Source organism: Bradysia coprophila (assembly GCF_014529535.1).
Source record: "Bradysia coprophila strain Holo2 chromosome X unlocalized genomic scaffold, BU_Bcop_v1 contig_79, whole genome shotgun sequence".
NCBI classification, from domain to species: Eukaryota; Metazoa; Arthropoda; class Insecta; order Diptera; family Sciaridae; genus Bradysia; species Bradysia coprophila.
In genome coordinates, this window is record NW_023503370.1 from 1,359,777 (window position 1) to 1,376,673 (window position 16,897).

Genomic DNA, 16,897 nt, shown 5'->3' on the forward strand with positions numbered 1-16,897 from the left:
AATCCATCCTAAAATCAAAATTGCATCCACAGCTACTTAGACGAAACCCATCCAACCGATACACAAATTCGAACGTGTTGAGTATGTTAAGTTTACCAAGTAAATTGTAAAGAATGGGATTGAAGTTCGTGTTACATTTTGTTATTTGTAAAGGAAAAACAGAAAATTATTGTTGAAACAGAAATATTTTGTAAAAATTTTGAATTTAGGAACTAAAATTGGTGTTGATTTGATGTTATTGTCAAATCAATCCATAAGATTGGTGCATAAGCTTAAGTACATTTAGTAATTAGGCGAAATAATTAGTTATTAGGAAGAGCAGCCATCAATTCAATAGCAATTCATCACTTTGTTCGGTTTTCCCTAAGGAATTTTGCTAAATAGTAAGAGAATCGGAAGAAGAATAAAACGAAATGATATATGAATCGATGGAGGAATTGTCTCACGTTCCTCGTTTTGATCCCCAAATATTTTAAATTTCCTTTGATTAAATTGACAATTTTATATCATGTTTTGTTCCGTGTAAGTTTTTAATAACTCAATCAAATTTATGGACATATTTTTCGTGTGTTTTAACAACTTAGGGGCCGTTCATAAATTACGTAACGCAAGAGGGGGGAGGGGGGGGGGGGGTATGAGGCAAGCGTTACGGTTCTAACAAAATTGGGTCAAACTTGACCCTTTTAGCGTTACAGACCCGGGGGGGGGTCTGAAAAATGTTGATTTTTGCGTTACGTAATTTATGAACGGCCCCTTAACAACACCTGACAAATATCGACACGACACAGATCCCGTACCGGTGAAAATGTTTGTCATTGATTTTATCAAAATATATTTTATGTCCAAGTGAAAAAGGTACTCCTTTGGATTTAAAGCTTTAATTAATTGGATATATTTCCCCCGAGGAAAAAATTTATTTTGCGAATTGCTGTTGGTGATTGTTGATGTGGACTTGATGTGATCAGAAACTGGAAATAAGTGAAACATTTTGTAATATCATTTAAGCAAGAACGTATCGTTAGGTGACGAAATTGTAAATAAATTAAAAATTTGGTGCTTTCTGTATCTGATGCTAGAATACTTACTGAAGTTACATCGTTTTTCTAATAAAAGATACATAAATTTACTAGAAATGTATTTCTGATGTTAATTTATTCCTCAAATTGCAAATCTATATGCAAGCATGTAGAAGCGTACTATAATAACAAAAAAGATCAAATTAATTATAATGATGCGGTTTCACTGACGGCAATATTAGAATGACATTCGAAGAGTTCGTTTTCAAAAAATGTACATTTAATTTCACATTCGAAACAGTCTAGATGAATCAAATGTATATAATGATACGCGCAAGGATCATTACAATGAAGCAGGATTATTTTTGGGAAAACATTTCCCAGATTTTTCTTAAATTTTCTTTAATTTTCAGTAAACTTTCTACATGTTTCCCAATTTTCCCAAAAAAATAATTACGAAAATATAGTCACACGCAGTGAAATTTCAGTATGAATTTGCTTCAGCTGTTTTTGAGCTGATCCACACATACAATAAAAACTGTTTTATACTTGTTTACACGGTTAAAGCTGTTACACGTACGTGCGTGGTAGTAGTACAACCATATAAAGGTATAAACAATTTACCTTTCAATCTCTTCAGTATATCTCGGCCTATAACATTAAACATTTATGTGTTACACGCACCCAGTTCTTTTATCACTAATTCAATAAATTTGACCCTCGTCCATTTCATAATAAGGTTTACAATTCGACAAGAAAAGACAAGATTGAAATGATCTTATTGAAGAAACTTTGTTTGTCAAATTACAGTATCTCATCACCAGTAAATTCCACTTTTTTGATCCCAATAAAATGTACAATTCATGTCGTAAGTACGCCTAAAATTCAAAGTGGCAAGTAAGAAGGGTCTTACCTCAGCTTTGAATCACCCTTGTAAACGATATCGACGATATCTCATGTCAGGGTGCGTTGACATTTATTTTTCGGTTCATTTTCTCACCCACTCATTCACTTAAACTTGAAGTCCTGAGGCGACACAAACATTGCCCCGATCTGACCACGAAATTGAAGTCTGGTAGTATTTTTGCTGCGAACAGAATATTGTGAATATGTTACACGAATGGACTCTAGATGCTGCTACAAATTTTTTAAATGTTGATTATTTAGCGCATGTAACAAGTTTTAAAAAAAATGTGAGTAAGTTTCGTTGCAACGAACTCAGAAGAAAATAAATGATCTCAAACTTGGAAGTGACTAAGAAAATCCTACTGAAATTTAATTCTATCAAATTGTAACTTTTTAAGTAATAAAAATATTTATAAAAGATAAGCAAAGATTGCGCAATTTTATTTTTTAAGATAAGATTGAAGATTGCAGCTGAAAAAAAAAAAATTAAAAAGAAAACACAAAATTCAACGAATTTATCATAAAAGTTTAAAAATAAAATAATTAAAACTAAGCAAACTTATAATAACATTTTACTCTGATACTAATTAAGATTTTACTTTTAAACAAACTAAAAAAGAAAGAAAGAAAATTTTCAAAAAATATTTATCTCCCTGAATCCTTTTTAAACCTTGTAATATTGTCTATAAGTAAATTCAACTTTTTAAAAACACATTTAAACGAAGAGTACCTTATTTATTATGCATAAGAATTTAAAAAAATATTTTAAGATCGCTATCAATTTTCAACATTGATATGGTTTTGTTTTCAATTATATTGAAGTAGATATTGTAAAAAAAGGAAATCTAATTTAATTGTCATTATGCTTAACGCAAAAGTGAATAGATACAAGAATCAGGAATTAAGATTGAGAACAAACATCTTCACCATTCATTTCCAATATGACCCTTACTAAAAAAAAATCGAAAGTCTTAAAAATGCTCTAAATTTCGCCTGAGTTTTTTTCTTTTTGTTCTCCAAATTTTAATCGAAAATCTAAAACGAGATTTTGCCAATTTAAAACAAACGGAACGATCAAACAGCGCACATATAATTATTTAAATTTGAGTAAGGTAAACGGGTCAGTTACGAGCCCTCTTGCAGTTACTAGCACTGATATAAAAAAGTGAGTCACATAAATGTGTGCTGGAATGAGATAAAAGTCATTACTAAAATAAAGTGGTCACAATATTCGACCATAAATGCCGTTATATTCATTGATTTTTACCGTTATATCGCTAAATATCTTTGGAATCGCGTAAACCGATTAAAAAAAATATTTGGCTTTGATTGAACATAATTGCAAATTTGCTTGCAAATACTTTTCTATAACTATTTCACCAAAAAAGATTCTTAGTTGGTCATCAGATAAAATCTTTTTCGCCATTTGACCGATCAGCTCAATTTATTCATCTGTTATCGATTTATTCCTCAGACTTAACTTAGTTGATATCTCTGCTAGAAGAACGATACAATTGTAAGCACGGAACGACAAATCATTTGAAAGAAAGGAATAGATCTAAACACAGGATAATTTAGTGTACGCCAACAGCACTGTTCCTAGCATTATCATTATCGTTACGACAGTAACCTACTATTTAATTTTCAGTTTAAAATGTTGCCCTTCGTCTTTTCTCTTATAAATGTGCGCCCTTTCATACGAAATCCCCGTCAATAGAAAAACCTTACATTAGGGACCTATGCTCCAGGGCACCAACAAATTGTCGCCAGAAAACACGATTCTGCGCCGAGGCTTTGACTTCATTCCAGGTTTTTCCTTGGTTGCTGGCTTCTTCAATGGTCGTCCTTTACCACGTAGTTTTTGGACGTCCTCTCTTTCTGTACATTTTGTACATTAAACATTCTAATTGGAAATTTAATCATTAAGAAAATGGTGTGTTGAATAGACTACTATCTGCATCTGAACATTTGACTGTTTCTTTAAAAAAAAAACTTAGGACGATAAATCATCACTACTTTCATTAATTTCTAGTCAGATCCTAAATGGGATTTCGTGCAGTGTGTTCTAACTCCTAATTTCACATAAGTATTGTTTTAATGAATCAGAATCATACACACTTCTAATGTTGAAATTGGCTAATCGTATAAGCTCCTAAAATTAACATTTAAATGGAAACGAACCTCACATGGAATGTATCTGTGAAAATAAATGGAATAAATGTGAAGTTCTTACATGGAATGTATCTGTGAAAAATCAAAAAACAAAATTAAAACAAACTTGTTCGAGTATCGCCACTTCACTAGCGTCAAATGAATAATTTTCCAATTAGAGATTTCGCTGCTAAATTTGTACATATTGTAAAAATGTTCGGAAACAATTCACAATATAAATAAAATGTATTCATTGACTTAAACTGTTTTAATCTAAGTTTCTGCATTCAAAATGTGAACACAAATAAAATTATTTTTCAATTTTAAGTAATTTGTTTGTAAAGAGGAAATATTTCTAACTCTCAATAAACTTCGCTTGAATCATTTTAATCTAAGTAAAATTAAGTCTAAAATGTTACTTATTGTAAATTGAATATAATCATAAAAATAAAATTAAAATTAAATGCAAAATCGGTTTCACTATTTTATCAGTTTCAGTGCTCTAACGTTCTTTTCCATACTAGTGGCAACGTCGTTCTTCACGTGACTACTTCAAATAACGATTATCAATAAAAACAAATGTTAACCCGAAAAACACTTTCAAATTCTTTGAACACCTTATATCAGAACACTTCTCACGAAAAGTGTCCTCAAAATGTAATTTAGTGCAGAAAAACAGCAACCAAAATAGAAATGTAATGTATATCGTATCAGTCAATAGTAAGGGTCACAATACGGTGGTAACAATGATTTGGAGTCTGCAATGAATGAGACAAAAAAGAAACCCAGGTGGTGCGAGCGCTGTCAAATACTTAACTCAAAGTGTTGAACGAAGGTCTTTTTTCATACCCTCAAGTAGTCGATACAAGAATTTCTGAGTAACTCAGGAGAAGTAATACATCGACTTCTTCGTGACAAGTGTGTACTCAATTGTATCACATAAGCGAAAACGAGGCAACAACATAGAACTGAAGTGTAATTTTTGAATTATTCTTCTAGTTAAATAATTTTGACATCCGAGCACCGCTCGTATGTGATAATATATATTCTTGTCACGAAGAAGTCAAGGTTTGCCGAGTGAGTACTCTATTTTATTTCATAAGCGAAAACGAGACAACAACATAGACCTGAAGTGTAATTTTCGAATTATTCTTCTAGTTAAGTAATTTTACGTGTTACGGCACACAGTGTTCCAAAACGTTACTGCCACATTCATAAATCTATTTTTGACATCAGTACGTCACTTTGCGACCCCTTTATGTACCGAATTACCATACAGTAACAGTAGAATTTTGAAAAACCAAGAAAATTTTTTCTTGGTTTTTTGGGTTTTGGAGCCCATTTTCCCCGTGAGGGGATTGTAAATTTTCCTTGTTAAATATAAAAATTATGAGGACGTTGCAACTTGCATTGAGACACCTCAAGCATACTCCTTATGGTATTTTCTATGTTCCCGAACCTATCCGCTCACCAATCGCTGTAAAACAGATATCTTATTCCACATTTTCATCAATAACCAAAAAAATTAAAAAAAGCCTCATGAAATAAAATCGTTGTCTCTAACATTTCTGCAGTAGTAAGTGAAGGCGAGAGGCAGGGGAACATAGAAAATACCATAAGAAGTGTGCTTGAGGTGTCTCAATGCAAGTTGCAACGTCCTTAAGATTTTTATAATTAACAAGGAAAATTTACAATCCCCTCACGGGGAAAATGGGCTCCAAAACCCAAAAAACCAAGAAAATTTTTTCTTGGTTTTTCGAAAGTCTACTGTTACTGTAGGGTAATTCGGTACATAAAGGGGTCGCAAAGTGACGTATTGATGTCAAAAATAGATTTATGAATGTGGCAGTAACGTTTTGGAACACTGTGCGGCATGTTTCATTTTCATTTTCGCTAAGGAAAATCGACAAAGTGTGAAGAAACGCCAAGAAAAATCATCAAAATGTGAAGAAACTCCAAAAAACATAAATAATATAAAAATTTGTGTTTATGACACTTCTTCTTATTTTGGCGATTTTTCTTGGCGTTTCTTCCCACTCTGTCATTTTTTTCTCGTCAATTCAATATTCTTGGCTAATTTGTTAAATCCACTCATGTTAATAGTAAAAGTGAGATAGCTTAACTTACCGTCGTTGCAGCATTCAGTATCAGTTAAGGAATTTTCCAGAACATTTTTCTCGACGGTATCGCCACAAACATTAGAATCCTTGCTAATTGCCATTAAGTTTTCAATTGAAACCAATACGTATGTACGTAAACATGAATTTTATTGGCACCAGTTCAACAACAACCCATGACAATTTACACATTTTCCGTAAATATTTACATAAACTTACCTACTCATAAAATCGAACAAGGAAATACAAAATTAAAATTCAAAAAATTCACTAATTTGGCCCAACTAAAATAATGCAAGAACAACGGAGGATTGGCCAAAAAAAAGAAAAACGAAGAAGTAAAAACACGTTCAAGAAACACGTTCCCATTATATTAATCATATGAATTATATTAATAATGGATGATTACGTAGGACGGCCCAAACGATTATGTTTCCATCAGGTAAATATATTTCATTTACATAACTACTATACCTAAAACAGTCTTAAATTAACCGCAGTGAGAAAAAGAAAAACGATGGAAAGCGAAAAATGGAAGTCAGTCAGTTGCCAATAGCAATATTACGTTCGCTGGTTAGACTTTATCGTTTTGTTGTATATTTTCCACGACGAAACTGAATTAATGAGCACCGAGTTTTTTATCATTGTACAGTAGCAGCGCGCGACTGTATCTTAGCGGTGCAATAATTTGTTTTTGTTTTTTCACGTGGAATGCTAACATGGTGGAATTTACACTTTTGTAATTAGAGATGAAATAGTTATTTATGACACCGGTTGATAATTTTTTTTTTTGGCACTAGATGTGTAGGTTGTCGCCGAATATACACAAGCATTTATCACTGAGTGCATACAACGTTTCCAAAAGACCGAATAATTTTTAATTTTCGTTATTGAGTTGAGAAATAGTTATTTATACAACCGAGTGATAAATGCTTTCTTAGACACTAGTTGTGAAGATTGTCGAGGCCGTAGGCCGAGTGTGACAATTCACATCGTGTGCCTAAAAAAGCATTTATCATCGAGTTGTATACAACATATTTCGCAATAAAGGCAACGGAAAGTCCTGCTTTTCGTCACTTGTTGCGAAAAGAGTATTTCATTGTAATAGCGAAATAGGAACACATGGGGCACAGGTAAAATTCAGCAATAAATATAAATCAGATTTAAAAAAATTGGAAAGTATAGTTTTTGTGTAGATTTTGTTAATCTGAGGCGAAACCGAGGTCAATAAACACATTAATATGCGCCATGTTCTGTAATGGATTTTACATGGAAAATTTATTAAATTCGATGAAAAGAACGCTTTTCGATTCTCAAGCATGTAATTACAATTTTCCTAATTTTCCGATGTCGCTTAGGAAAAACGTTGTTCCTAACTTATGCAGAGAGGCTTTTTCTAGCGAATTCGATTCCACAGAACTTGCTTCTTACTCGTCCTGGAAACATCTCATTCGCTAAAAACTCATTTCAGAGTGCGTTAGGAAGAGAACTATTTTATAACACGTTGTGTGAAAAAGAACTCAATTTAATCGATCGATCAAGATTATTCCCAAATACATTTTTGAAAATTTTGGGAGCCACCATACCAAGCATATGTTTTTTGCAGTATAGATGTATACCAGTATTGAACGAAATGCTTTTCATTTCGCGGCCATTACTCAATAGGACACCGTATACGGCTCTTCTTAGTTTAAAGACTCGGATTTTATCATTTTTCCCATTTTTCGTCGAATGTCGATACAAATGACTTAATGCCAGAAGAATTTATGATCAAATTGTAAGTCTGCAAGGCTTCAAGATTTATCTTTCAACACCCGATATGGAAGGATTCAGGAATACGAAACGAAAGCCACTCATTTGAAGAAATATGGTGAGAAGAATGGAGGGAAAGTTCTAACTTCGAAAATAAATCGATCAATCGATCGAAACTGTATCGGGCTTTTCCCTTCATCGAAAGCTTTGGAAAACAATGAATCGACTGAGACCAGTTCATGGGTGCTGTGGGTAGAAAATGTATCTATGGAAATACTCTGACAATCCACTATGTGACTGCGAAGTAAAACATTTTTCTGGTGATATTTCCGATATTCATTTAGCGACTGGAGAATCCATCGTATGGCTTGAAAATTGAGACTTGAATTTGTGAAGTTTTTATTTATTTTCGTGCAATTAGAATTTCCGTTTTGTTTGTACTAATTTTTGTGCTAGTTGTTGATGATTTGATTTGTTATTGGACACCAGCGAGCATAAATAAAAAAACAAGCTTCGTTTGATAAACAGCTTACTGAAGTCGGACGCATTTTCCAGTGGACTTTTTTAGATGTGCCTAGAAAGAAATTCGTCCCTAGAAGCCAAAACCACTTTCAAAAAAAATCCTAGACGATTGTGCGGCTACTGGAAAGTAATCGAAAACATGCACTTTGCTTATCGAAATATCTGCAGCTACATGAAAGGCTGCATGGTCGTTTGGGGTGTTATTAGAAAAGTATGTAAACTTTCGGATGCTGGGGAGCCAGTAGAAGTTTGCATAACAAAAGTACATATTGTAGGTATTTGATAACATCCTACTAGCCACACAAGGTCGAGGTACTTTTTTAAAAACGGTTGTGTCCTTTAGGGACGAGTACTTTTCTAGGCGTATAATAAAAAAGCACACTGGGCAATGCGTCCGATTTCGGTAGGCTGGGTGTGTCAACAATTGCCCTTATCAGATGTTTTTGAGCTCGAGACAAACTCTTTTTTTGAAGAAACTGATTTTCAATTTTCTCTTGCGAAGCTATCTCTATTCCACGCTCAACTGAAAGCTAGGTTACACTCTTCTGATGACGATGGGGTAAAATTAGGCATAGAAACAGTAAATTTTTCGACTTTCCACTCGACGTTCAGATTAAAAATTATCACCAGACATCTCACCCCGCGATTAGAATAATAGGAACATAGATAGCTTTCAACCAAAATACTTAAAACATTATAATTTAAACTAATTCCGCTAATATAAGTGAAATCCTTAAATAAATCTTTATAATTAAAAAAAAAAATCCGCTAATTTGTGAATATATGAAGTCAACATTCGCTCAATTTTAAAGTTTCGATTTTCCGTCAGTAACCAATTTCCTCAGTTCACGTCTCAAAATTTTTCCACTCATATTTTTTGGTATCTCCTTTATGAACTTGACACCGCCATGAAGACGTTTAGCATGGGACATTTTTTCTAAAAAGATTTTTTTTTTTTTTTTGCAGGAAATCCTTGTTTGAATACCATCAACTTTGATGTTGAGACATACCTGCTACATAATCGATAACGTCTTTTTCCGTTAGCTTAGCATTTCGTTTTTTGACAACGAATGCCATTGGTAGCTCGCCGGCAGCTTCATTCGGTACACCAACAACACCTGCATCCATTATATCTGGATGTGTCAACAATACTTTTTCTACATCGGCTGGAGGCACTTGAAAACCCTGCAGGAATAAAAATGGTTAATCGACGCTGAACGAATTCCATCCAAGTGCTTGATGTTTTAAAAGTGTGAAAAATGTGATCTTGCCTTATATTTGATCAGTTCTTTAATCCGGTCGACAATGAACCATTCGTGATTGTCGTCAAAATATCCGATGTCACCACTGTAACATATAACAAGGATTAAATTGATTTGCTGTTCGAGTAAGTTTCACTTTTGAATCATTTAAATTACGTGTGCAACCAGCCATCGTCGTCAATTGTCTGTTGGGTAGCTTGCTGGTTACCAATGTAACCTTTCATCACCGCCGATCCTTTGAAACAAAGTTCACCGTGTTCGTTCGGTCCCAATATCTTTCCAGTGTCCGGGTCAATTACTTTACCATACATTCCGGGACGCAAGCAACCCACGCTTCCCGATGAACACTAAAACAAATAGGTATTGATGAATTGAATTTGAATCTGGTATAAAATCCGTTAGACGTTACATGCTCTTGGTCTTGTGATAGAACACTCAATGTCATTTCACTCATGCCGAATCCTTGCCGGATGGCCAGAACACCGATTCGTTTGTACACTTCATCTTCAATCTCTTTACTCAATGGGGCTGCACCACAGAAAATGACCAGCAAACTGGAGAGATCGTACTTCGATACCAATGGATGTTTGGCTAGAATTAACATCAACGGCGGCACCGCCATCAGTACATTTACTTTGTATGCCTGGAAGCAGAAACGATGTCAGTGGAATAGTTCACGTAACGGATCAATGTGTTGCACCTCAATTGACTTCAAGAAGATCTTTTCATTAAATCTGGGGAATGTTACGAGTTTAGCTCCACAAATGGCCATACCGATCGTTGTCAGGAGACCGTAAGCGTGAAACCATGGTATAATGGATAGAATAGTAATGCCACCGTCCAATACATCTTTTAGTAAGTTGAAGGTGTCGCTGGAATTGAGAAATGAAAATCATGAAGTTGCAACAGTCACGACATGCAACAAACATGACAACAAAAATTTCTTCATTAATATGATAGATGAGTATACTGAACAATGATACGACTGCACTGCACTACGTTGAAAAGATTTCAACAATGCAATGAAGTTATATTCGTTGCAACCGTGCAATGAAATTGAAGAATTCGCGATCATGCTTGCAAAGTGCAGCCTGTTACATATTGCATGCTTGTATAACTGCACTTTATACGATGCAGTTCTGTCTTTCACTGGCTGGGATTCGACGAATAACATGAAAAATCGGACACTCGAGCAAATAGAGTAATTTATACAAAGCAATAAGAGACTGTATTTTCACACAGTGAATGTCCATTCATTCTCTTTCAATTAACATTGTCGTGTAGCTCGGGTAATCTGAATTAAAACAGTCCAGCCCGATCAGGATTTGTACTCTATTGTCCCTGTTCGGAATAATTCATCAGACAGATACTAAAGTATAACAGTACCGATTGTGCTCATCTCGAAAGGTATCTTGAAGTGGACGATACAAGTTCACAATACTTACACTTGTATACAACTACCACGCTGAGATGTACCTCAGAGCAAACAATATTTCTCCTGAAAAGGCACAACTTTTTACTTCTGATTATTGCATGAAGAGATGAGAGCTAGCGGTTTGAATAAACACTATTGGTAGTGATGAGAGAGCCAATGGGAATTTAAAAGTTCGGCGGCAAATGGACAAACTATAAATTTACGTACTGTAACTGTGACACCGCTCCCCATAAATTAGCTTGAGTAAGTTGAACACCTTTCGGAAGTCCTGTAAATTGAATGTGCTATAATTTTGATAGCCTTAATATAAGACTGGAATGGCAAACCTGTCGTCCCCGACGAACATAAAATGAGCGCAATATTTGAATTTATATCCACCGGTTTGCAGGCGAATTTTTCATTCGATGATTTTGTCTGAAATACGAATTCTTAGCATCGTTTGAATGAATTTGAATGAACAAGTTCCACTTACAACGTTAACGTATTTGCTATACTTTGTGACGGCTCTGTTCGGCTGTTTATCGTCCAAACAGATCACCTTACTGATGAATGATGATTTCGATGCAGCTTGAACTATTTTACCAATAGTGAACGAGGTTGCGAAGACAATACTCGGTTTTGACAAGCTCAGGGCGTGTATGAGTTCATCTGAAAGCCACCGATTTTAGTAATTCATTTTTTGGTCGATCCGAAAAACAATTTTTTCCACTCACCTTCAATGTAACTGGTATTTAATGGTGCGACTGTAGCTCCAACAAAAAGTGCCGCAAATAAGACAACTGGAAATTCGGCTCTATTTTCACTGCACAATCCAATGACATCTCCAGCATCAACGCCATCGAGTCGCAGTGCTTTAGCAAGCTGAATACTACGTACATACAGCTCGCCAACAGTCATTGTCTGCCCGGAATCCGCGTTCACCTACAGAAGCAGTCTTCATAAATTAACAAAATTCTGAAATAATGTATCGAAGTGATGGCTTCACCTACAAAGCATATTTTTGATCCGTTAGCGTTGAACTGTCGCTGGATCATTTCACCAAGACATTTGGCATCGGAATGCATGAAAGGTATATCGGGACCGCCATATAAAATGTGACTGTCTGAGCTCATTTTATTTTCCATATACTTATCGGTTCCACAAATGTTACTCGAGTATCTAGAATCGTTAATGGATTTATTACAAAAAAAAATTGTTGTTTGAAGAACCGGATCAAAAAATGGTCTGTGACTGTGTCCAGTATCTGGAATCGTTAAACGTTTTATTTGAAATAAGCTGCTGTTTGTAGATGCAAATAAAGTTATAGGGGAGAAGTACAGATAAGAGAACACTTGATTTTTATCAATAGGCATTCACCGATAACAGCAGTTCAGGAATAAGAAGACCCATAAATTTGATCGGACCGATTCAGACAATGCTTTCAATATTTTGCGACTATTTTAATACAAGTAAAACGTTTAATCGCCGTACCTTAGAGTATTTATAAGTACAATATAAGCGTAAACACTCATCGCTAAGTTCGTTAACTGACTACATATTATATGCATAACAATAAAACGTAGGTAAGATAATATATTATAGGTAATCTCGGATTGTATCAATTGTCGGGCTATGGACCATGAAGGAAGACGTATGTCACTTCTAATTATTTCACTAAACCACTTATCCAAGTATTAATTAATTATTTCTTAATAATATGGCAAAGGAACCTCGAGGGGTAACTTCTAAAGTGGGTGTCGCACGATTGTTTGATAATGGATGATGGATGGTAACGAAGATAATAATTTTGATCTCCTTGTGATTTTCCGATATGTTTTGTCGGATGTTGGGACAAGATTTTCCTGAGTCGTTTTCCTATCGAATCGAAGAGAATAATTAATTTCCAGATAATTATCTTCTCCCTCTTGCTCGTCCCTATAGTCATATAATCGAAACTGATGAAATTATTTGTTTCTTCTAGCTAAGGAGCCTACATTAGGTCGTTTTGTATTTAATTTTCGATTACATCTTTTCACAAGAATCCCTTTTGAAAAATGTAAAGGCAATTATTGCTTTTTTTTACTGAAATCCAACACAAGTCAGTTCTTTTCCTGGCCAATTCTCAAATAATTCCTTGCCAAAACTACGCCTCTATCCCGACTAAGGAGCCGATCTTGTATTGTTAGGTGCAACCAACAAATATTTCGATTTTTTATCAGAATTATCAAGAAAACACACTTTTTGATAGGCCCCTAATTTGTCTGTTTCCAGCGGTCAGTTTCACCTTTTGATAGTAGTCCATTGACCGTTAATTTAAAAAGGGAAATATTTCTTTCTGTGACAAGATGCAATCAGCTGTTTGAAATTGAGTGTTATCATCTGATATGTTCGATAGCTTGATAAACGTGTATTTTGGTCGGTAACGTTGGTTTCTTTGGAAAAGTAAATGCATATCAACACGGTTGTTTTGTTGAGAAAGAGTTATAAAGTTATAAAGAAGCCGGACCTACGATTCATCGAGTCTAGGAAAAATCGTAGTTCAATCGTAGTTTCCTTATCTTAAAATTTTCACAAAAATATTTCTTCAAAAATGAGAAAATTTGCTGTGAAGATATTGGGACCTTGAAAAACTTTAGACTTTCACTGCAATCAATTTTTTATTTTACAATTTCGATCTTTGAGTTTTGATTAAATCTCTTAGAACACGTCGCAATATTTTTCCAGTCGGATTTTTCGGAATCTCCGCAATAAATTTTACTCCTCCCCGAAGTCTTTTGGCTGCAGATGTCCGGGAGGCAACAAAGTCGATAATGTCTTTTTCGGTACAATCTCCTTGCTTGACAACAAATGCCATCGGTAGCTCACCAGCAGCTTCATCTGGAACACCGATAACGCCAACGTCTTTCACATTTGGATGTGTTAAAATCAGCGCTTCAAGTTCTGCAGGAGGCACTTGGAACGCATTGTATTTAATCAATTCCTTCAAACGATCCACAATGAAGTATTCCCCATCGTTGTCATAAAATCCGACGTCTCCAGTATGCAGCCAGCCATCATGATCGAAACTAGCTTTCGTGGCGTCACTATCACCGACATATCCCTTCATTACTCCAGCACTTTTAAAAAGCAGCTCGCCAGATGAATTCGGACCGAGAACTTTACCCGTCTCCGTGTCTGTAACTTTCCCATAGACACCTGTACGAAGCACACCTACACTACCCGGCTTACAATGATTAACAGTTTGCACACAGAAAGTTCCAGCCTCACTCATTCCATACACTTGTCGCGTTAATAGCTGTGGCAGGCGCTTCCGAACAGCTTCGACAGTTTCTTTGTTGAGTGGAGCCGCCGATGAGACCGCATATTTAACACTCGACATATCATATTTATCGAGAAGCGATGTCTTCGACAGTAGGACCATTATTGGAGGCACCACAATCAGTATTGTCACCTTGTGAGTCTGAAGGACAACATTGACATAGATTCACAAAGACGAATGACAAAGATTTACCTCAATGCATTTCAGATATTTTTTTTCTTCGAATTTTGGCAGGTAAACAGTTAGCCTGCAATGAACTGCGGTTCGAGTGAGAGAATAGCAACCAAATATATGCGTCCATGGCGATACAGATAGGAAGCATTCGTTGGGCTCGACATCGCTATAAAATTTATTGATTGACAGTGAGTACATTAATTACATTGAGCTGCACTGGCAGAAAAAGGGACTCACATAATGCTGTCCGAAATTGAAAACCAAACATTGTATTGTGTGATTTGGACACCCTTTAAAAGAAGGAAACCATTAGAAAGGATGTAGAGCGGCTTAGTTACATGAAGCTATACCTTTGGAACGCCAGTTGTCCCAGATGAACAGAAAACAAGTGCAATATTCTCCATCATGTTCTGCGGTGGGCAAACAAAGTCCACATTTGTTGGTGCTAGTTTATTTTGAACGAAAGTATTGAAAGTATCGAAGTTACTTCCAACAATTTTATGACCGAAAACAAACACTTTTTTAACCGACTTAGTCTCTTTGATGACCTGCTTTACTTTGCTAATTGTTTGATGGGACGCAAAAATAATTTTGGGATGAGAGAAACCACATACGTGTAACAGTTCTCCTAGTACGTCGAATGTAAAGTCCAATCATTAGAACTGAAATAATTCATAAAAACATTCACCTAATACGTACTCTCTGTATAAGTTGGATTCAGTGGCACATACGTTGCACCAATGAAGAACACAGCGAACATAATGTATGGAACCTCAAACCGATTTTCACAACATATGGCCACACTGTCTCCGGCTTGTATTCCATAGTTTTGGAGACATTCAGCTACACGAATACTACCCAGTAACAGCTGTGATGCTGTGACTCTTTCTGATGTGTCACCATTAATCTTCGTGAATAACATACGCCGATTAATTGACTGCACTATAAACATTCAAGTCTTACTTACGTAGAGTACATTTTGGCCATGTCGCTTTAAACGATTGTAACAGAATTCGCCAAATGATTTTGCATTTTCGAGACTTTCCAATACAGATCCACCGTATAAGATCCCATCGAAATTGGAAGGCATTTTCGCAGACCAGTTGTACCGCAATAAATTCGTAACTTTTCCAGCATGACTTCGATTGAAGTTACTTAAGATTGAGATAGTGCTTATTGCTTTTTTTCTATCTAATCAGAAGCGTTTATCTATCAATTGACTGACTTGAGTTTATTTGCAGACGTGTACGTACGCGCAGACAGTGAAACAAAATTATTCGGAACATATGGCAATAGGAATTTTCATTGCTATTTTAAGAGATAATAGTAGATTACTGTCTTACTGGGACATCTTTTGTTGAGGCGGTGTGGGACGGTTACAACTTGAGCATTTGGTTTGCTAGTGACCAGAAAATGCGAAAAACTGGTTTTGAGCGAGCCGGTAATGAGTCATTTCCTGGCCGAAAGGAAAAAAGTAAAAAGAATCGTTGGATTGGATTGAAATATTTCCGCCGACAAACGAGCAGAATAAAGCAGCAATTTTTGGTATTAGAATGAGGTTTGTTGCCTAATGATTTCGGATGTTCTTATACGCAATGCTTCATTTTCTATTCATTTTCGTAAAGTACAATTTCTCTACAAACCTCTTTAAATAGATGATGTAAACTAGGTCCCACCTCTTGGGTGGGTCAGGTCCCTTGACTGGTTTTTTTTTCTTTCTATAATTCCAGTCTTAGTTTTCCAGCCATTTTTAAATAAGGTGGTGTTTTTGAGATAACAAAACTAAGGTCACATGAAAAGGTGATGTCTCTTTTATTTAGAAAACAGCAGATTCACATGCTTTATTTTACTCATATTTATTTAATTTCCTGAAGAAACAAAAAGAGCTATGAGTTGTAGGTCCAGCGAGCGATGTCTTACTCCTAATATGAGTCTCCTATATAGTCTACTAAAAGCGCTGAACAGGTGGCGCATTTCTTGCCTGTGAAAAAAACTCATGTGAATTACGGCCCTCGCTTCGCTCTGGCAAAGTTCACACTCGTGCAAACACTTTAGAAACGAAAAAAAATTGTCGTATATCGCAGATTACCAGTCCAATAAAGTCCAATGTTCGAATTTAACCTCAGGAATTACGATACTGGTCGAAAACACTTCATATTTTCAAATCTGCAATTTTTGAAGCCTCTGAGAATTACTCGAGTTATCGTGTGATCAAGCAAGCAAGATTGTTTTAGACTTCTAGATTGTTCGACCAGAAATCCAGA

The 16,897-nt window shown here is 35.4% G+C and overlaps 3 protein-coding genes and 1 long non-coding RNA gene across 7 annotated transcripts in view; 1 reads left to right on the forward strand and 3 right to left on the reverse strand.

Annotated features, from left to right (window-relative positions):
* Positions 1 to 262, forward strand: part of LOC119070423 (protein doublesex) — a 115,776-nt gene extending 115,514 nt beyond the window's left edge. For all 3 annotated transcript variants that reach the window (XM_037174762.1, XM_037174760.1, XM_037174763.1), the window contains one exon: positions 1 to 262. The gene's annotated coding sequence lies outside the window, so the exon portion shown is untranslated.
* LOC119070425 overlaps positions 231 to 16,897 on the reverse strand; it is a 24,993-nt gene continuing 8,326 nt past the window's right edge. The window contains exons 2-3 of the long non-coding RNA XR_005086511.1: positions 6,410 to 6,412; positions 231 to 347 (exon numbers count right to left, since the gene is read on the reverse strand). This is a non-coding gene — a long non-coding RNA (uncharacterized LOC119070425). The remainder of the gene's footprint in view (positions 348 to 6,409; positions 6,413 to 16,897) is intronic.
* Positions 8,957 to 16,897, reverse strand: part of LOC119070419 (4-coumarate--CoA ligase 1-like) — a 20,351-nt gene continuing 12,410 nt past the window's right edge. Inside the window, exons 2-12 of one of the 2 annotated variants that reach the window (XM_037174756.1) lie at positions 12,151 to 12,319; positions 11,875 to 12,082; positions 11,634 to 11,809; positions 11,488 to 11,575; positions 11,369 to 11,429; positions 10,427 to 10,598; positions 10,136 to 10,369; positions 9,883 to 10,073; positions 9,736 to 9,811; positions 9,475 to 9,649; positions 8,957 to 9,401 (exon numbers count right to left, since the gene is read on the reverse strand). In XM_037174756.1, coding sequence (XP_037030651.1) covers positions 9,271 to 9,401; positions 9,475 to 9,649; positions 9,736 to 9,811; positions 9,883 to 10,073; positions 10,136 to 10,369; positions 10,427 to 10,598; positions 11,369 to 11,429; positions 11,488 to 11,575; positions 11,634 to 11,809; positions 11,875 to 12,082; positions 12,151 to 12,285 — 1,647 coding nt within the window. In that variant the 5' untranslated portion in view covers positions 12,286 to 12,319 and the 3' untranslated portion in view covers positions 8,957 to 9,270. Of the gene's footprint in view, positions 9,402 to 9,474; positions 9,650 to 9,735; positions 9,812 to 9,882; positions 10,074 to 10,135; positions 10,370 to 10,426; positions 10,599 to 11,368; positions 11,430 to 11,487; positions 11,576 to 11,633; positions 11,810 to 11,874; positions 12,083 to 12,150; positions 12,327 to 16,897 lie in introns of both variants that reach the window. The other variant, XM_037174755.1, reaches the window with a different exon arrangement.
* Positions 13,779 to 15,808, reverse strand: LOC119070422 (4-coumarate--CoA ligase 1-like). The gene is made up of 6 exons (XM_037174759.1): positions 15,601 to 15,808; positions 15,333 to 15,540; positions 14,984 to 15,261; positions 14,871 to 14,923; positions 14,652 to 14,799; positions 13,779 to 14,600 (listed from the first exon to the last, which is right to left on the reverse strand). The coding sequence occupies exons 1-6, from the start codon at positions 15,721 to 15,723 to the stop codon at positions 13,803 to 13,805; spliced, it is 1,608 nt and encodes a 535-aa protein (XP_037030654.1). The 5' UTR covers positions 15,724 to 15,808; the 3' UTR covers positions 13,779 to 13,802.

What these genes read in the sequence shown, in the direction of transcription:
- LOC119070422 (XM_037174759.1), bottom strand. Translation starts at nt 15,723, where the DNA reads ATGCCTTCCAATTTCGATGGGATCTTATACGGTGGATCTGTATTGGAA. An exon ending in ATGGCCAAAATGTACTCTAC is followed by an intron (nt 15,541 to 15,600) that starts GTAAGTAAGACT and finishes TTATTCACGAAG; the next exon opens with ATTAATGGTGACACATCAGA. An exon ending in GGACAACTGGCGTTCCAAAG is followed by an intron (nt 14,924 to 14,983) that starts GTATAGCTTCAT and finishes CTTCTTTTAAAG; the next exon opens with GGTGTCCAAATCACACAATA.